Below are 21,906 nucleotides of genomic sequence, written 5' to 3' on the forward strand. Positions count from 1 at the left end.
TTGATTGTAAAAAACATGAATCAAATATAAAAATGAAAATCGATCTTTGCATAAAATAAATCGCTATTTAGTAATATGCATCACATTGTTCAATTAAAAATAAAAAGAATTAATTAGCAAAATAAAATCAATTTTAGTTCAAGTTCACATTTGTTTGAATGTCATATCGGATTGTACCACTTCGATCAAGTGATACTTTCCATGCCCATTCTACAAATCGGTGTTCTTGAAAAACAAATACAAGTAAGAAACTTAGTAATATACTATTAACATAACATATGATATAATAAACTATATAATACATTTTAAAAGCATATACTCGATAAAAAGAATAATAAGTAATGCCATAGTAACACTAACACATATCTTAATCATTACTTGAACTTAAACAAAATGCATGTAAAAATAATAAGTCAGAATGTAAATAAAAATAACCATAGGATGGAATAATATAATATATAACAAAACAAATTCGAAATAATAAACTTATGATAATCACCAGTCATAGGAATAAAAGCAAAATAATATTCGGTCCAATATTGAAATAATTAATAATATCTATAAAATAAAGAACCAACAAAATAAAGGCTTAATGAAAAATAAGTGACTGAAATATAATAGAAATTAAACTATTGAACATGTAATGGTATTTACCCTAAGTCCAACAGTAGTCAAAGTAAGTCCAACAAAAGTGCGTGGGATGTTACAAAATAAAGAGGACTAAAGTTGCTATTAAACCCTAAAGCCCAAAACAATAGGGTGAGTTTACAAAGTCACATGGATTAAAGATGAAATTATCCTTTTACATTGAAAATCACGCGTACAAGATTACAAAATAACGAGGACCAAAGTTGAAATTAACCCTTTAACCCAACACTAGGTCTCCCTCTCTTGGCCTAAAACGACGATGTATGGAAACATATAGATATACTCGTTTTAAGGGTTTCTAAGAAACCCTAAATCATTTCTACCTCTCATCTAATTTCAAAAACAAAAGGGGGTGAGTTCTTCCCCAACACACCCCGCCGCCGATGAAAACAAAACGATGCCCCGGCCACCGCTTACGGTGACCACGGGATTAAATGCCATAAAACCCCCTCCTCTCTCTTTCTAAGATCCTTTAAACTAACTTTAAAACTCTAAAGACATACGCCTTCCCCTATTAAAAAACCTAAAGACCCAAAACCCTAAATAGATCCAAAAGATAAGACCTTTTACCTTCGGTGTTGGGTTTCTTTACTCCGGTGAAGCAGCAACAGCCGACATTTTTAATTATTTTTTGCTCTCAATTTTTCTTATATTTGAATGGGTGTTCTGGTGGTGTTCGAATACCCTCTGGTTATTTTTCCTTTTGTTTTTTTTTTTCAAAACCTGAATCCCCTCTGTTCTCTCTGCTCTCGATTTTCTCTTTTTTTCCCCATCCCTTGTGATTTTTTTCCTCTCTTTTTATGTTGCTTCTCTGCCTTTTTGTTGATGTTTTCTGCTATCGATGAAGAAATAGGGATACCCTATTTCATCTAGAATGAATACCGTGATTGCCTCGGGATAGCCTTGGTCCTTGTTTCTCTATTTTTTATTTTCATTTCTCTGACTTTACTATTGATGTTGATATGGCTAGCAGATTTGTTGGTGGTGGCAGGAACAATCGACGGCAACAGCTGGGACTGACGGTGGCGATATCATACCCCTAAAGTTAGGGTTTTAGAAACCCTAAGAGACCGGGTCGAATCCGGGTCGCTGAGTCAGTTTGAGCATGGGTCGTGCTTGAGTTGATGTGTCTATCGGGTTTGGGTAGGCCTGTAATGGCATTGGGTTAGATGTTGGGTTGATGAGTGAATATTGTAGTTGGGCTACTGGGTTGCTGGGCTCATGGGTGTTATCCTTGTGGGCTCCGGGTTGTACTGGGCTTTGGCCTGCATAAAATATGATTAATAAAATTAATTAATAAACCTAATAATAATAATAATAATAATAAATTAATTAATTAAAATAAAAAAGAAAAGACCCGGACAAAAATGAGTGTCTACAGCATCAATGCACAAATTTAAAATGATGTAACAATAATAAGAAACTAGCCATAACTCAAATACATGTAACTAGAATACGTACATGCATACATATAATATCATACAACATAATAGCAAACAATTATAAGGTAACAAACAGGTCAAAGGGACACGCCTATAATAGCTATTCAACACCGACTAAGTCTTACACTTCCCACGATCAGTCGCACTAGATCCTACAGAGTGGAGACATAAAAAATAATAATAGCATTCTATGAATACGAATACCAAACAACTAAATAGAAATAAATTATAAAGTCACTAAACATAACTTACGTGTATCCCGAGACGAGCGGGTGAAATCGAATTGAGCAGACCGAGAGTGATCAGTATCTACTAGAGAGCGGTATGGAGAAACAAATGTACCTTCAGAAAATAACAACAAAAAGTGAGTTCAAAATCTCACATTTTACTTAGCATAAATAAGACTTTAAGCGATGAATGACGTAAAACAGGGCTTCGGTCAGAATTTAACAAAATGAACTCAGGACATCGAAAAACACAGAGGTAGGGGTCTTTGAAAAAAGTCAATAGGTCAAAGTTAACGGTCAACGCTCTAGGTCAGAGTTCGATTCGGTCAAACCGATTATGTCAGACCAATTCAGGGGTCAGACCGATTCAATTGAACTGGTTCAATGTTTGAACTGTCAGGACGAAGCCCATTCTCACACGGTAGCGTGTGGGCCGTCCTCTGATGGCTGAAAAAAATACTAAAAAGTGTTTTAAGGGACAATGAGTCACTTACAAGCATTGGTTTCCTAAAAAGATCGACGGAGATAGAGTTTTTACGAAATCCGACAATTTGAACCTTCTTCGGTTGTAAATGAAGACGGTGAACGAAATTTCAAGAAAACGAGATGAATGGAGTCGATGAGACGAATACAAGGTGTCAGAGGTGTCGCACACCATCGCACGACTAGTAACTAATCATAGAAAAATCAAAACGGGTAGTTGAGAGAGAAAGTTGAAAGAGAATGAGCGGCAGGAAATTTCAAAAATAAAATAAAAATAAATAAAAAAAACAGAAAGGAAGGCTGAAAAGGGATTATGGACTACACTTAAAGTCCATAAACTTTTGAGAAGCTTGCAAAAGTTCTGAAAATTCCTATTCAATTCACTTTAACCCCCAAAATTCGGGGTGTGACACTTAAGCTATAATTAATATTTTGCTGCAGTGCTAAGAAATCACACTCTGGTATATATATTTCTATCCTTACTTATATAAGCTCTTCAAATGAAACAACAATCATGAAATTTGGATTTTATCAATGTTTTATTTTTTATACCACCAAATTTTGATAAAATTTGTATTTTTGAATTATATAAGTTAAATTATTATCTTTATAATATGAATGTATTATAACATCAATTTATATTTTTGGTATATTAATTTTAAATTTCTTACTAACTTGACTCTTAGCCCAAGTGTTATATTTGGTTATTTACTAAAATCTCTCTTTGGGGCTCATAATTGGAGAACATGTATGGTTAGGTTCGATTTTTATATTTGGTGGAATCTATATAATGATAAATTTATTATTACATTTTATTTTTAAAGGAATTTGAAAGGTTTAGATCAAGTTTATGAAGTTTGGGGTATTTTTGGTGAAACATGCATTGGATTTCATGATCATGAGGTTAAAATTGAGTGCAATGAAAATTTTAGGGTCCAATAGTCGTCAGTAGTGACCAACAATAGTGATGAGTGGCAACCAGTGACGAGAATTTTGACTCGATTTAAATATTAAATTGATATTTTATCTAAAGTTTAGAGGTTAAATTACTATTTTATATAAAACATAAGATCAAATTAGTATTTTATCTAAAATTCAGGGTTAAGTTAAAATTTAACCATTTTTACTAATATGCCACATCAGTTGAAAAATGAAAGTTAACGTTTTAGCGACTAAAATAAGATGGATGTGACCAAAATCAGTCTTTTTGCAAAATAGATGACCAAAATCAAACAAATTAAAAATAAAAGGGACTATCATTGTAGTTTACCCTTATTATATTTTTGAGTTGGTTTATAAACGAATTTATTATTTGGCTGGGTTTAGGTTTTTATTACATGAAGTTAATATTTTTCAAATAGTCTGTAACGATAGAAGGTAGTAAATGTTTATAATTCTTTTTAATTATTGATAATATATATATATATATATATATATATATATATATTACAAATGCAGTTATTTGGATCTGAAATTTCTAAAATATATATTTTTATCACTAAAATTATTCTCTAAGTTTTTAAATGAATTTTAGCCATTGTTAATATCTTTATTGAATCTTGATTTAGTTTGGACGCCATATTTTAGATTTATATGTTAATAATAAATTATGGTTATTATTTTTATTATTTAATAAAATATCATATTTTTAAAGATGATTTTTAAAAATTACTAATTTATCAAGATTTTTGATTAATTTATATCCTTTAAACATAAAATGTTAGTCAACTATAATAAATAGATAGAACATCTGACATATCAACACGATAAATAAAATTTAATATCTAATTATCATATCGATTTTATTTGACCTATAACTAGTCATGATACGATATATAAATTCTATTTTCAAATTAAAAAAATTGTCCAAATCAACAAAATCCTTTGCTTCTTTTTCATTCTATTTACTGGTTTCCCAATTTAATATGATAACTAAGAAAAAAAATTAATCAATATACCGTTTTCCATTTGCGAAAGGGTATAGTCAAGATTTACTGTTTCATTTATGTGTTAATAAAATTGAAAATTATTTTATTTTATCTTCTCATATTTACGTATCATATTATATAATAATCAGACTTAAAATATTTTATATAAAACTTTTGATACATTAATAAGTAAATGAGACGGGATTTAAGCATAAGGATATATATTACACAGCAGATAGTGATAATTAACAGAACCGAGTTCAAATATAATATTCGAACTTTATTTTAGATAGATCGACGAAGACCCTTCAAAATCTTCACAAAGTTGTTCTTGTTAAGATTATCTGTACACCATTCTGGGGCTCAAGGGAGATGAACAGCTTCGGTGCATGAATGTAGGTCGGCGACACGGCCAGCGAATATTTCCGGATAATCATAGCCAAAACGGTTTTCATCTCGACGGTGGCTAAAGTCTGTCCGACACAAAATCTAGGGCCCAAACCATATGGAATAAACGCCGCTAAATGCTTTCGAGACTCTTTGAATCTCCAAGGATTGAATTTGTGAGCATCGTTTCCCCATACGTGGACGTCGTGATGTAGGGCGGCCAGTGCCAGATAAAGCTCGGTCCCGGCGGGAACTTCGATATGTCCTAGCTTGACATCTTTGTATGCTTTTCTCATCAACATCACTATTGGCGGGTAGAGCCGGAGTGTCTCATCGATTATCATGTTCACCTGTTCATCAACTGATTAACCTACGATGCAACGATCTTCAAGAGTAAATTATGAAAGGAGTTAACTTACGATTTTCAAGTCTTTCAAATTGTCTGCTGGGGACCTTATTGTTTCCGATGACCCGAACAACTTCTTCCCTTGCCTTGTCCTGCCATTCTTGATTCAAAGCCAGAAGCAGAAGCGCCCACGATAAAGCGTTAGCCGATGTTTCTTTTCCGGTAAAGTAAAAGGTCCTAAATTCGCCTATTATTTCATCCTCTGTTAACATCTCTTCTTCATCTTCCTGATTCTTGTACGAAGACATCAAAAGACTGAGTAGACTCGAAGAATCGTCTCTGTTTTTGTTGTTAGCTCGGGTCAGTGCCCGAATCGATTCATTAGTTTCCTTCTCTAATCTCCACATCTCTCTGTTATTCTTGGTTGGCAAAAACCTGACATGAGGTTCAATACATGTCGAACACATTTTTTTACATGAAGAGTCCAATTAACATAGACAAAAAAAAAAAGCTTACCTTAAGCCTGGGATATTAAGACTTTCTACTGCGAGAGAGAAAAACTGCATCTGCTGTTCTTGTAACATAAAGATTCGTCTTCCTTGTTCGAAAAAAATCCAAAAGCAGTTCTTGAAATAATATCAGCTGAGAGCTCATGAAGTTGTTTGAACACGTCCAACTCGAATTCATCTCTCCCCGCTCTTCTTTCCTCCCATTTCTTCAGCATTTTAGATGTCTCCGAAACGATATCCGGTAACCAACCCGCCTGTTGACAACAGTTTCATACATCACATTTTATCATATATAATCCTGATTGAGTCGAATCAGAATTAGAAAATATCATTATTTAGTTTGATTTAAGTTTGGATCGGATATGGTTAAAAACTTTGATCATCACCTTGACTCTTTCCATGCGAAAGGGATGGTTTAAAATCCTCCTATGAAGTGTCCATTGTTGGCCTAACAATGCAACAAGCCCCTGTCCAAAGAGAATCTTGCCCTTAGGGTCAAACCCGGTTTTATCAAACGAACCGCCTCCTGTGTTCATAGTGATCTCCCTGATCATATCAGGGTCAGAAATTGCTAGCCTTGGTATTGGACCAGCCCAATACAAAAACGGTTTCCCATACATGTTGGACCAGACGTGGTAGATTGGAGCCACCCAGGGGAGGATATCGTGGTCGCCGTCGTGAAGTGGTGATGGCTTCGACGTTGCTTCTTCAAACAGACAGCCAATCTCGGCCATGTTTCCGAAGATCGGACGGTAGCCGGGGCCGGTTATTCCTTGCCTTTTGAAATGGCTTTGGATTCTCATTGGGATCCATATGGTGGAGTAGGCAAATTTGAGGAGACGGGTGCAGAGAAATGCAACGAGAAAAAGAATTAGATGATTCATTTGTGAATTCCAAGTATCGCTGCGTGGGAGAGAGCTGAAGCTTGTCAATGGTGGTGTATTGTATTGATATAATAAGATTCAATTATTGTATATTATTGGATGGAATTAGTTTTAATTTTGTTCAAAATTGTTTTTGTTCATTTAATGTTTGACACCACTTCCACGTGATTAATAATCGAAAGGAACAAATATAGTGGTGATCTACAAATTTCACTACTCAGTTTTTTTTCTAATTTTTATTTTGATAATTAAAACTTATAAAATAAGTTAATTAATAAAATTTTGAATTACTCTTGTTTAAATTATTCTGTCATGAAAGAGTTAACGATATTATGGCATGTAAAACATCAAAATGATGTTATTTTGAATTCATATAGAATTCATTTTTTCTTAATTGTGGGAAGACTTTGTTGGAACTGTTCCGGCATTCACTATTTTATACATCTCAAGATAATGTTCGATTATATATATATATATATATATATTTGAATTAATCATTGATATTTGATCTATTGATCGATTAATCCAAATCGGGTATTGCAGAGGCGATGACGATCCTCCCAATCCAGTTTGCTCCATTCGCAAACGTCAGGATTTGAACCCCTGACTTTGATAAGAGATGGTGTAGAAATTATATTAAAAGATTTTTTTAAAATATATAATAAATTTAAACGATAAAATCAGTTTTAAATGTTATTCACCGATTTATAAATAGTGATATTTAATTTTTTATAAACTTAGATAATGCTTAGTGGGTATATGACGCGAATTTTAGACCAACTTAATTTAAAAGAAGAAAAAAACATGGGAATCGTATATGGTTGATTAACCAATGTACAGCACAGGAAATGGGTGGAAATAGAAGCACTTCACCCTATTTTATTATTATATAGAAGAAAGGGATTTTAGATTATTAATTTTGCAAATGTGCTTTCACCATACAATCTTAAATCTTTTGCTGCAATAATATTGTCTTTTAGGTTTTGTCTTACTAGACATGGCACAACCTTTTATCTATATGATTTCTGTATCTCACCAGCTTTATCTCTTGTCGGTTAAAAGTTACTCCCTATTTATAATATATTGTTTACTTGCCATTTTTAATTTTTTAATTTATTAATAAGAATAATTTTATTTTTTTACATGTTTATCTATATATTTATGACATATTTTTTGTTTTATTTTTCAATTATTTGGTCATTTCTTTTATTTTATGTTTATTAGTGTTAGATTTGATGACACCATGACTGATCAAGATGTCGCTTATTTATAATCTTGTTTATCTTCCATGTTATGGACCCTCAGATTGAATTTAGATACACGATTTTACGTTCGTGGATAGTTTCTCACAACGCTCAATCCTGATTTGCGGTTCTCGATGATCTTTTAATAGTTTAATCTCTTTTTTGTGGTTTATTTGTCTATACAATTAAATTTATTTGTATATATTATTTGTTTGAGTTTTGTAATTGAGTTTTTAACTTTTTCGATGTATAGTCTTTATATAATCATAAATGACTAGTTTAATGTTACAAAATGTTTAAATTTTAAATTTAGTTTATGATAATAATGATAAATATTTATTATAATTTTAAATATTTTTTTATTAAGATTGAAAAAAATAGCCTTGTGACGATTAACTACATGAATCCATGGCCCATAAAGGGTTGCTCTCTTTATCGTCGTGATGTATCATTATTCGAAGTTCAACTTGTTTTCACCTCTTTCCAAAAAAAAAAGAGAAAATCGCCTCAGTGACCAAAAAAAGTTATAATATACGATTTTAACCAACTTTTTTTGGATTTGCCAAAATGACCAACAAAATCGCAACGCGAAATAAAAATCGCAACGCGATCCCCAGAATCGCAAATCAGTTTCCAAAATCGCAACGCGATTCTTGAAAATCGCAATGCGATAGTACAAATTTGCATTGCGATTTTCCAAAATCGCAACGCGAATATTAAAATCGCAACGCGAACACATAAATCGCAACGCGTATCCGTAAATCGCAACGTGTATCCGTAAATCGCAACGCGTATGGGTAAATCGCAATGCGTATCCGTATATCGCAACGCGTATCCGTAAATCGCAACGATAATCCGTAAATCGCAACGAGAATCTGTAAATCGCAACGATAATCCGTAAATCGCAACGAGAATCTGTAAATCACAACACTGAAATTTTGGGTATATAACACTGAAATCATAAACTAAATCCCTAAATCGCAACTCATTCCATCTCCATCTATCACTCTCTCCGGCGACATCCGTTCCTATATCCAACGACATCCTTCCCAATCCGGCAACAGGTTTTAGTTTCGCAGCTCGTCTGTTTAGTAAATTAATTTGCAACCATGAAATCATCTAATGTTGATCATGTTTGGATAGATTTGTGTTTTGGAGGGTCATGGGATAATGTTCATGGTGTTTTACAATATATACCTTTACCCATGAATCTTCAACTAAAATTGTCTTTACAAAAGTTAACTTATGAAACTCTAATGCTACGTGTTTCAAATAAATTGAATTTAGAGCCCCTAAGTGGATTTAGGCTATCTTATCAGAGAATGGTAAAGTTTATTTGTTAACCGACAATGAAGATGTTGAACGATTCATTGCTTACATTAGTGTTTCACAAGATGATGTTACATTGTATGTTGTTGAACCTAGAAGTAGTATTGTTGGGTCAGTAGCGGGTAGTAATCAACTAAGTTTTTCTCAAAACCCACAACCTTTCTCTAATCCAAATCCCAATCAACTTTCAGCACCAAATTCCGGTTTTCGTATTGACCAGTTAGACGATGATGAGCCAACAGAAAAAATTGTGAGTACTAGTCAGTATTCGAAATTTGGTCTTGGTCAATATCCGGACTTTGATATTGGTCAATACACGGATTTTGATGATGTTTCAGAAGAAGAAACAGACCATGCGTGTAATGATATTGATATGGTCAATACCCGAATTTGATGATGAAACAGCCGTTGCCGAAAAATGTATTGTTGATAATGAGGAGGAAGTTACGACTGTGAATGACATGTTGAACATCCATTCTGTAATTCATAATCCTGAAGAAGAAAAAAGAAGAAAAAGTCCCCGAAGAAAAGAAAATGCCACGGGCGTATAACTGGAATATGCCAGAATTACTTTAGATACCGGAAGAAGATTGATAAAGAAAGCAGTTGATTGTTACACAAAAGTTATTCGTATCAAGAAAGATGATGTTTTGATACAAGGAAGACTTGAAGATAGCTTTATATACGAAATGTGTGGAAGATGGCTATCAACTAAAAGTTAACAAATCAAGCAAAGATCGTTTCGAAACAAGGTGTATGATTGACAAAAACTGTACGTGGCGTATGATTGCAAAGAGAATAAAAGATTGCAAAATGTTTCAAGTTAGGACTTTTATTGATAAACATACATGTTCAAGAACCCAAGTTTTTCCTCACCATAGACAGGCAAACAAAAAGGTGTTGGGTGGTTTTCTGGCTGAGTTAATGTTTTTTGAATGGCAGGGTATCGGGGACATGAATTATGACTGACATGAATGCTCGGTTCAAGATTAGTATATCATATTCTCAAGCTTGGAGAGCCAAATGTTATGCCTTGGAATTGTTGAGGGGGTCGCCAGAAGCATCGTTTGCCCAACTGCCGGCTTATTGTCACAATTTAAAGCTGAAAATCCTGGGTCGGTAACTCATATCAAAACAGATAGAGATGGACGCTTTGAGTTGCTGTTTATCGCCATTGGGCTACGGTTAGTAAATCAATATAATTTTGTTGACTCATTTTTGTTACATGCATTTCACATTTAAATTATATTTCTTGTGTATATTATTTTGTAGATTCGTTCGTTTATTACTTGCATGCGCCCAGTTATTATAGTTGACGGAGCACATTTGAAAGGTCGATACCTTGGAGTAAACTTATTAGCAGTACCATGGATGCTAACAATGGGATATTGCCAATAGCTTACGGGGTTGGCAAATCTGAAACCTCTGATTCATGGACATGGTTTATGGGCATCTTAGGGATTGCATAGGTCCTATTAGCAATCTGACAATCATATCCGATAGGGCAAACTCAATTGACAACGCTGTTAGAAGGTGTTTCCCAGATGCTTTTCATGGACTTTGTGGTTTCATTTGTATAGAAATCTAAAATCAAGGTCTTCTGGTATAAAAAAGCACAAATGGACATACTGGAAGGCTGTAAAAGCTTATCGGGAAGTGGATTTCAATAAGCATAAAATTGTTTAAGACGTGTTTGCCTCAGTGTGCTCAAACACTAGAAGATGTCGGGTTTGAAAGATGGTCAAGAGTACATCAACTTGGAGCAAGATATGGTTTCATGACGTCTAATAGTGCAGAATCAATCAACGCTCTAAGTCGTCATTCCCGGAAATTACCCATTACTATGTTAATGGAGTTTTTTCGAGCCTCTATTCAACAGTGGTACGACAAGAAAAGAACCATGCAGGTATTATTTCTTTGAATTCGTAACTTATCATATTTATATATTTTACTAAGTATTGTTTATTTAAATTTACAGGAACATTGGAACATCGTGTTACACCATGGACTGAAAAAAGATAACGAAACGTGTTTGTGAAGTCAACGTCAGGAGAGTTGAACCATGTTCAAACACTTTGTTTCAAGTACTGGATAATAACTTAATGGGCTAGTCGATCTAAATGCAAAGACGTGTAGTTGTATGAAATGGCAAACACATCTGGTTATCCGTGTGGCCATGTTATAAAAGTTGTTCTTCATTTAAACCAAGATGATTCAAGCGCATACGCTATGGATTGCTACACTACAGAAGTTTATCGACAGACTTATGCCGAGATTGTCTACCCTATTCCACATCCTTCTGAGTTGGGACATACCAGATGACTTACAACAGTTTTGCCACCAGCCATGGACAGAAGGCTACCTGGCCGACCAAAAGTCACGATTGTATACCGTCTAAGGGTGAAGAGAAGAAGAAATCGACATGTAGTCGGTGCAAGGAAAGTGGTCATACAAGTGACATGTGGATCACCAGTGCCATCAAAATCATCTTTTCCTCTACCAAAATATGGATCCTCATCAAAATCCAAAGCTCATATGGTGTCAAGCAAAAGGCAATCATCTTTAAAATCCCAATCACAATTGGCTTCACCTTTTGGGACTGTTAACTTAGGTGATTTTTAAATGCAAACGTTGTATTATGGATTTTATGTGTGAACTTTTAACATTTTCAGTTGAATTAATGACTCAGGCCAACCATTTTGACTAACCAACTCTTGTTATTCAGTTGTTATCACTATTAGGCATGCATTGACTATCGCAACACGGAAATTACAATCGCAACGAGAGAATCGCATGCGAAATGAAATCCCAACATGAAAATCGCAATGCGAAATGAAAATCGCAACGAGAGAATCCCAATGCGAAATGAAAATCGCAACGAGAGATCGCATGCGAAATGAAAATCGCAATGCGAAATGAAAATCGCAACGAGAGAATCGCAATGCGAAATGAAATCGCAATGCGAAATGAAAATCGCAATGCGAAATGAAAATCGCAACGAGAGAATCGCAATGCGAAATTATAAACGCATTGCGATTCTCTCGTTGCGATTTTCATTTCCGCATTGCGATTTTCATTTCGCATTGCGATTCTCTCGTTGCGATTTTCATTTCGCATTGCGATTTTCATTTCGCATTGCGATAGTCATTTTGCCTTCAATAATGCAGATTGAAATCAACAAATCAACCATTACATTTCAATCAATTAAACAAGCACAAATAAGAATTATGTTCGCATCAATTACACAAATCACTTTTACAAATCATCTTTTACAAATCATTAAACAATCAAAAATAAGCAATAATTCTTAGTTCCGATCATCTACTATTGAATCAACTTTTACAAATCAATTAAACAATCAAAAAACAATCAATTAAACTATTGAATCAACTTTTGCAGCCATACATCAGTTTCCACGCAGTTCACTTCTGAGATTAACCTGCAGAAACCAAACATTTGCTCAAACACACTTTCTACACATCTAAACCTACAAACAGCAATTATGAATTCTAGGTACTTAACCAAACATTTTCAAACCAAAAGTATATAAACTACCAATTGTTTATGGACATTTTTATAACGCAGATGCAGGTAGGCAGCGTCTCGTATATATCGATTTTAGCCATATAATGCCGAAACCACAAGCCTACTGCAGCTCTATCTCTATCGGTGGGAGGTAGATACTTGATGCTTCCCGTCGTCAAACGCTCCAACGCCAAGCATACGAGACCACAATCTCCTCTGGCTCCGCTCGTTTGTTGTGGCGCGTCTCGTCTCTAATAACTGTAATATTGAGCTTCTTTGGCTTCTTGTTTCCAGAACGAGTCCAATAATTGATCGCATCCAAGAATTTAGCCAAAACAGGGATAAACACCTGCAATCTAAGTAATAATTCATTCATTGCGCACTTATTTCATAAAACCTTTAAACTCAATCTAAAATAAATACTAACCTTATCGACCTCCCACCATGCAGGATAAAGTTAGCTTGTCCATTGCCCAAATCAAATGATTCATCTCGTGCATTCTTCAAGTGAACGGCGTGAAAAGACGTCGGCATAATTGTATATCGTATATTTTTATTTTCTTAAGTTTTCTTATTATTAGAAGACGTGTCACCCACGCATCGATATGCTGTTTTACAAAAAAGACATATATTAGTGACTTACATAAATTTAAAAAAAATTAATCAAATTGAATATAAAAAAATATAAGACTTACCCCCCCATCGAATAGCCATTGTCTTCGACCCCTAATAATACGCCCCACCAAACCGATCAAGCAACAAATAGATCATCGGTGAGCTTGCATATGTCAGTGAAACACCCCTGGCTCCGCTCATGTAGATAAAAATCAACAGCGGTCTTAGCCCAAAGGGTGTTATCCAGAATTGTGTCCGGTAGTTGTTCCCTCTCCTCTTCAGATACCGATATGGTACTGGCCGTAACTCATACGAGAGCCAACTTGAATCCATCATGTCCGGCACGTCAGAGGGTTTCTCAAGAAGCCTACATATGACGCCATGTGAATCGGGCTCTTGAATGGTGGGAGGGACCTCTTCAATGATGACAGTGGCCTCTTGAACGGTGGGAGGGGACTCTCGAGGAATGATAGGGGGGCCTCTTCAAACGATAGGAGTGGACTCTTGAGGGATGACAGGCGAGTCGGGCTTCTTCTTGCGGTGTCTTCGCACTATTGGGGTGGTACGGAGACTTAATAGCACGTGCACTGTCTGATGCGTGAACTCCGTCGTGCAAGCATAACCCGACGTAAAGCATCCACTCTATCGGGCCGCTAAATAATTAAATACAAAATCAGTAAATAAACATACATGATATTTAATCAGTGAAAACAAAGACAAATATGTTTCAACTTGCATTGTATTCACCCAAGTCATTATTCTATCATAGTTCACAAAATGCATCAGATAACAAAGAAAATATGTTTCAAACTAATACCCTGAAGTTAGTATTTGTCTTTGTTTTGTCTATTGGTTGAAGTAATGCAATCCATTCAAGTTTCAATTTGCAGAAGAAGAAATAGTTTACTTTCGCAACACGAAACTTAAAATCGCAACGCGAAACCAAATCGCAACGCGAAATGAAAATCGCAACGACAGAATCGCAATGCGAAATGAAAATCGCAACGAAAGAATCGCAACGCGAAATGAAAATCGCAATGCGATTTTGGTTTCGCGTTGCGATCTTGTCGTTGCGATTTTGGTTTCGCGTTGCGATTCTGTCGTTGCGATTTTCATTTCGCATTGCGATTTTGGTTTCGCGTTGCGATTTTAAGTTTCGTGTTGCGAAAGTAAACTATTTCTTCTTCTGCAAATTGAAACTTGAATGGATTGCATTACTTCAACCAAAAGACAAAACAAAGACAAATACTATTTCACAGTGTTAAAGAATACACAGTTTAGCAGAATTGGCAGCAACCGAACAAATTTACTTTCAACCAAAAGAAAAACAAAGACAAATACTATTTCACAGTGTTAAAGAATACACAGTTTAGCAGAATTGGCAGCAACCGAACAAATTTACTTTCAACCAAAAGACAAAACAAAGACAAATACTATTTCACAGTGTTAAAGAATACATAGTTTAGCAGAATTGGCAGCAACCGAACAAATTTACTTTCAACCAAAAGACAAAACAAAGACAAATACTATTTCACAGTGTTAAAGAATACACAGTTTAGCAGAATTGGCAGCAACCGAATAAATTTACTAAGCAATCTAAGTGAAATGGCTAATCTAAGTGAAATTACGAGTAAATTTATCATTAAGTTAAATATGGAAAATCTTAACTACCTCGTTGCGTAGTATGAACCTCATTCTGCAACGATACTATCTCACGTAGAGCGGCAACCTCACCACGTAAAGTTGACACCTCCACACGCCATGCACCATCGTTATCGCGTAGAGTACCGATCTCCTCACGCAAGGCATTGACCTCATCACGTAACTCCCTTGACTCATCCCTGGTGGAGGTGGAGAACAGGGAGATAGGAGTCGTGGCATCTTTGCCGGTCGCCTATCATGAGGTGATGGTGGAGAGAGCTCGATGTGACGGGATAGGTGATGGCTCTCGTTCTAGAGTATAGTCGGGTCGATCGGGTGATGGCTCTAGGTGAGGTGATGGCTCTCGAATTGGAGGAAGTGGATGCTGCTCATCATCCGTGCCATCAAAAAAACTCTGACTAGCTTGCCACCAATCAGTGCAAGCTCTTCCTCCGTGGGTGTCAGTCTTGTAATGGAATGTTGGCCTCCTAAAATATAAAACTCAAACAAAGTTAAACGTCTACTATTAATAACTTGTTTATATATTATATGAAAGTATTTGTGTTAACTTACATTATTTATTGTCGCATATGGTATTAAGTCTTCCCAATCCAACAGAGTTTTCCTCTTCCAGGAAATAGCCCTGGGAATATCATTTGAACGTTTTTATTGCATATGTACGCATACTGGGGAAAGCCTCGAATATCCAAATCTACAAACAATATAATACAAAATTAGTAATTGTTAAATAATTAATTATAATTTTAGAAACATTATATAAATTCTTACCTTAATGGCCCAAACAAAGCCTGACAAGTGTATTTGGACCCATCGCCCCGCAAACTTTTGCGGTCATCAAAGGCAGACGACAACTTAGTCCAGTAGCTTTCCATATATACGAACCCCACGGAAACAGATTCCATGCATTCAGGTCCTCTACCAATATTATTAGCTCCCGATGAATAGGTTGTCTGGCCTCTCTGCCTAAAAAGCCGGCATACACAAGTAGTAGAAGGCATACTCGGACAACATCGACGTCATCCATCTGAGTGAAACCAGCTTTCTTATTAAACAATTTCTTCAGGTCGTCGACATGTAGGTTCGGCTTCTCCATTGACTCATCCGGAAAAACCCGGGATAACCATGATGGGCGGGCGATATGACGAGTGTACCGGCCTACATCATCGTGTCCGAATCGTAGACCAGTGATTAAGCAGAACTCCTTCCGCCCAAAACAAGTATACGCTGGTGGAAAATGAAACCATATCTCTTCCTCACCACGTTGTATACTGTCAGGTAGATTTGATGTCATGGTCTGAAGCCACAAATGGGTCAAATTAGCATCTCCACCCGGATGCTGTACTCTCAGCCATGGCCCGAAGCAGGTTTCCTCAAACAATTGTCTTTGAGCAGGTGAAAGCTTCGAAGCAATTGTAGTGGCCAGGCTGACTTTATTTCTCAAGGTCAATTGAGCCGAAAAAAATTTCTACAAAAACAATAAACATACCAAGTTAGATATACCAAAAACTACACTGTGAAGATACCAAAACAATAAACATAAAAGTAGTAGTTTATTCTTGAAACTAAAATTTGCAACACTGTTTTGTCTTTTGGTTGAAATGAAAATCGCAACGAGAGAATCGCAACGCGAAATGACAATCGCAACGCGAAATGAAAATCGCAACGAGAGAATCGCAACGCGAAATGAAAATCGCAATGCGATTTTGGTTTCGCGTTGCGATTCTCTCGTTGCGATTTTCATTTCTCTCGTTGCGACAGTCATTCTCTCGTTGCGATTTTCATTTATCTCGTTGCGACTCTTCTGCAAATTGAAACTGAATGGATTGCATTACTTCAACCAAAAGACAGAACAAAGACAAGACAAATACTAACTTGAAAATCGCAACGAGAGAATAGCAACGCGAAATGAAAATCGCAACGACAGAATCGTAACGCGAAATGAAATCTAAGTGAAATGGTTAATCTATTATTGAAATGACCAGTAAACTTATCATCAGTTTCAATATGAAAAACCTACAATAATGCAAACATTTCAAAATAAAAATAATTAAAAAAACTAACCCTCGGAGGTTGATTTTCCATTTCTGAATATTGTGAGGGATTTCTGACGTGAATGGTTGTGAGGATTTCGCCGGAGATGGGGACGGAAATCTTCGGAGATGGGGACGGATTTCTTCCCCGTAGAGAGTGAGAGATGGAGATGGGACTGAGTTGTGATTTTAGGTTTTAGGTTATGAGTTGCGATTACGGGATTTTGTCTTAATATTCGTTTTTGTAATTTGAAAATAAAATACGCGTAGCGATTATAATGGCGCTTTAAATATCGCGTTGCGATTTACGGATACGCGTTGCGATTTTATGTATTATCGTTGCGATTTACGGATACGCGTTGCGATATACGGATACGCATTGCGATTTACCCATACGCGTTGCGATTTACGGATACACGTTGCGATTTACGGATACGCGTTGCGATTTATGTGTTCGCGTTGCGATTTTCATATTCGCGTTGCGATTTTGGAAAATCGCAATGCGAATTTGTACTATCGCATTGCGATTTTCAAGAATCGCGTTGCGATTTTGGAAACTGATTTGCGATTCTGGGGATCGCGTTGCGATTTTTATTTCGCGTTGCGATTTTGTTGGTCATTTTGGCAAATCCAAAAAAAGTTAGTTAAAATCGTATATTATAAGGCATTTTTGGTCACTGAGGCGATTTTCTCAAAAAAAAATTTGTTTTCACCGACACAATAATAGAAATTTGGTTTTATAGTTTTGGGAAAGTTTAAAGAATAATCATCTAATTTAAAGTTAAAAGAATGATAATAAATTGGCACAATAAAATATATGATGAAAAATATAACATTTTTTTTTGTTGGACGCAACTTAAAATTTTAATATTTCCTAGTGTTACTCTCTTCATATATTTTCGGTTCAATTTAAAATATGAACAAAAAATTAACATTTTAAATTGTATCCTACTGAAAGTGTTATGTTCTTTTATTACATTTTCGGTTATACTCATTTTTTATCGTTTTCTAACCTTAAATTAGGCTGACGTAGGATAGAATTAGTTTATATTTTTCATGATAAACATTAATTTAATTAAATCTTTATATATTTTTAAAATAGGGCAGTGTTGAAATATAATGACAAGATTCAGATTTATTTTATATAGTTGGACGAAGACCCCTTCAAAAGCATCATAAAGTTATTCTTGTTAAGAGTATCTGCATGCCATACTGGGGCTGGAGTGAGATGTACAGCTTCGGTGAATGAACGTACGTCGGTGACACCGCCAAAGAATATCGCCGGATAATCATGGCCAGGATGATTTTCATCTCCACGGTGGCTAAAGTCTGGCCGACACAAAATCTAGGGCCCAAACCAAATGGAATAAACGACGCTAAATGCTTTCGAGGCTCTTTGAATCTCCATGGATTGAATTTGTGTGCATCGTTTCCCCATATATCGACGTCGTGATGAACGGCGGCCACTGACATATAAACCTCCGTCCCGGCGGGAACGTCGATATTTCCTAGCTTCACATCTTTGTATGCTTTTCTCTTCAACATCACGATCGGTGGGTAGAGCCGGAGTGTTTCATCGATTATCATGTTCACCTGTTTATCAATTGATTAACCCACGATTCAACGATGTTCAAGCAAATATTATGAAAGTAGTTAACTTACGATCTTCAAGTCTTTCAAATTGTCTGCAACCGGAACCTTACTGTTTCCGATGCCTCGAACGATTTCTTCTCTTGCCTTGTCCTGCCATTCTGGATTCAAAGCCAGGAGCAGAAGCGCCCATGTTAAAGCGTTAGCCGCTGTTTCTTTTCCGGTGAAGTGAAAGGTCTTAAATTCACCTATTATTTCGTCCTCTGTTAACGCCTCTTCTTCATCATCTTGATTCTTGTACGAAGACATCAAGAGACTGAGTAGACTCGAAGAGTCCTCTCTTCTTTTGCGGTTAGCTTGGATCAGTGCCCGAATCGACTCATTAGTTTCCTTCCCTAATCTCCACATCTTTCTGTTACTTCTAGTAGGAAAAAACCTGACATAGTATATGAATATTTTTAGAAAAAATGAAGAGTCCGTATAATATAAACGGAAAACAAGCTTCCCTTAAGCCTGGGATATTAAGACTTTCTACTGCGAGAGAGAAAAACTGCATCTGCTGTTCTTGCAACATAAAGATTCGTTTTCCTTGTTCAAAAAAGGATCCAAAAGCGGTTCTTGAAATAATATCAGCTGAGAGCTCATGAAGTCGTTTGAACAAGTCCAATTCGAATTCATCTCTCCCTGCTCTTCTTTCCTCCCATTTCTCAAGCATTTTACTTGTCTCTCCAACGATATCTGGTAACCAACCCGCCTGTTGAAAACATTTTCGTACATTGAATATAATCCGGATCGAGTGAGTTAAGAGACATCATATACTATTTCGAGTTCAAATCGGATATGATTAAGAACTTTGATCATTAATTACCTTGACTTTTTCCATGCGAAAGGCATGGTTTAAAATCCTCCTATGAAGTGCCCATTGTTGGCCTAACAATGCAACAAGTCCCTGCCCGAAGAGAATCTTGCCCTTCGGGTTGAATCTGGTTTTGTCAAACGAACCGCCTCCGGTGTTCATAGTGATCTCCCTGATCATATCCGGGTCAGAAATTGCTAGCATCGGTTTTGAACCAGACCAATACAGAAACGGTTTCCCGTACATGTTAGACCAGACGTGGTAGAATGGAGCCACCCGGGGGAGGATATCGTGGTCGCGGTCGTGAAGTGGCGATGGCTTTGACGTTGCTTCGTCAAACTGACGGCTTATCTCGGCCATGTTTCCGAAGATCGGGCGGTAGCCAGGGCCGGTTATTCGTTGCCTTTTGAAATGGCTTTGGATTCTCAAAGGGGTCCATATGGTGGAGTAGGCAAATTTGAGGAGATGGGTGCAAAGAAGTGCCAAGAAAACAAGAATTAGATGATTCATTGGGATCTCTCGTCAGTGTTGAGGTGCGGATGGATATATGTATTTATATATAAAAAAAAGTCAATAACACAACACTTTTAAAATGTTATCTATCTTAATGTGGTTTTAAACCTATTAAATAACGTAATATTTGAATATCATTGATTTTCTTATCAAATCGTTTTAACTCGAAACATATATTCTTGATTTCAGTCTTTGAATAAATTGATATAATAAAATAAATTAAAATAAACACGTTAATAATGTATTGTCAAAAATTATATTGATATAATTATATGTTATATTAATATCGTAACAGTTGATAATCGTTTTTATTAATGAAATAATAATATTAATATACTTAAAATATTTAAAAAAAATATTGATACAATTAAAAGTTAAAAGGTAACATTACTACTTTTAATTGAATAAAACATAAAAAAAACTTTTTAATCGTATTTTTATATAACAAATAAACTTTTCTGATTTATTAATGTTGGAAACGAGTCTGTTATGAAAACCTAATCTTTTGGATGTATTAATGTTTGTTTTTTCTTCTTTGAAGTGGGATCCCTTCACATCTCCTTAATTTATGTAACTCACCAACTCTATTATTGGCATTTAAAAATTATTTGTGTTCACCTACTATTTTTAATATTCTTTTTTGTTAATTTTTTTTCCAAAAAAGAAAAAGTAGAGCTAAAAGCACTCAAAGTCTTAAGTAATTTTAAATTATTGGTGTTCAACTAAACTCGATTTATTTTTCAGGAAGAGAATCTTCATCAGCGTTGAAGCTTGGCCTAGAAGGGTTGGCTGATTATTTTTTTTCGGTACAAGAAAGGGTTAGCTGATTTAAGGTTAGGAGGAATAAGATGCTAATCATATGAGATTTTAATATTGCATTCATGTGGATAGCAAATCATTTTGTTAGAGACGCATTGGTGGTGATTACTCTCATGTCAAGATATCGATGATAAAAAAGTTGTAATGTACTAATCCAGTATGACCCGGATATCGACGAACTATGACGTCACACGGACCACCAAAGTCATTAACCAAAATTTTCTTTAAAACATAGTGTTAATTTGCATAAATCCATAACTTGACATGTATAAAAACATATTTTAAAATACTTGTTTTTACAAATTCGGGAGCCCCACAATATCTTGAATTTAAATTTACAAAATATTCAACATTTTATCTTGACCTAACAATACACGGGTTCATTTGCAATACATGCTACTAGTACAAAATTCAAGGCATACTCAAAGTTGGCAGCTGATACGATGCAGTCTAGGCAAGGCTCCTCCAAAATGCTCTTGATCCTAACCTGAGCACAGAAACAAATTCCGAACGATGAACTCACAAGCTTAGTGCCACATTAATAACCAAATCTAACTACATTCATTCTCTATTGAGTAAACTTAAACATACTTAATTATACCTGCTAGCATATGAGTATGCTAACTAAAACATATGTACAAAGGTAAGCATCATGGTGCAGCTGAAGGGCTACATCTCGGAGCTCACACACCCCTCTATCATATCTAGGATGAACATCTGGAATTCTACATCGGATTGCATCACCCATTACTTGCTCTGTCAAGCCTTGGGGCATCTACGTCCAGTTAGCAAAGATATGCCTAGTGTATTATCTTAGGGTTGGCCATATCTTAGCATGCAAACATTCCCTTATATTCTATAGTGATTTG

The 21,906-nt window shown here is 35.6% G+C and overlaps 1 protein-coding gene and 1 pseudogene across 1 annotated transcript; both read right to left on the minus strand.

The window, feature by feature from the left end:
* Positions 1–5,045: 5,045 nt before the first annotated feature.
* On the minus strand, positions 5,046–6,903 carry LOC120152407 (annotated as a pseudogene).
* Positions 6,904–18,390: 11,487 nt separating this feature from the next.
* LOC120156748 (cytochrome P450 734A1-like) lies at positions 18,391–20,215 on the minus strand. The gene is made up of 4 exons (XM_039168011.1): positions 19,718–20,215; positions 19,360–19,603; positions 18,922–19,289; positions 18,391–18,852 (listed from the first exon to the last, which is right to left on the minus strand). The coding sequence occupies exons 1-4, from the start codon at positions 20,213–20,215 to the stop codon at positions 18,433–18,435; spliced, it is 1,530 nt and encodes a 509-aa protein (XP_039023942.1). The 3' UTR covers positions 18,391–18,432.
* Between the last annotated feature and the right edge of the window lie 1,691 nt (positions 20,216–21,906).

Source organism: Hibiscus syriacus, unplaced genomic scaffold (genome assembly GCF_006381635.1).
Source record: "Hibiscus syriacus cultivar Baekdansim isolate YM2019G1 unplaced genomic scaffold, ASM638163v2 tig00002840_pilon, whole genome shotgun sequence".
NCBI lineage: Eukaryota > Viridiplantae > Streptophyta > Magnoliopsida > Malvales > Malvaceae > Hibiscus > Hibiscus syriacus.

Coding starts and splice junctions, on each gene's coding strand:
- LOC120156748 (XM_039168011.1), bottom strand. CDS start 20,215: ATGAATCATCTAATTCTTGTTTTCTTGGCACTTCTTTGCACCCATCTC. Junction 19,604..19,717: donor TTCGCATGGAAAAAGTCAAG/GTAATTAATGAT, acceptor TGTTTTCAACAG/GCGGGTTGGTTACCAGATAT. Junction 19,290..19,359: donor AAGTCTTAATATCCCAGGCT/TAAGGGAAGCTT, acceptor TCATATACTATG/TCAGGTTTTTTCCTACTAGA.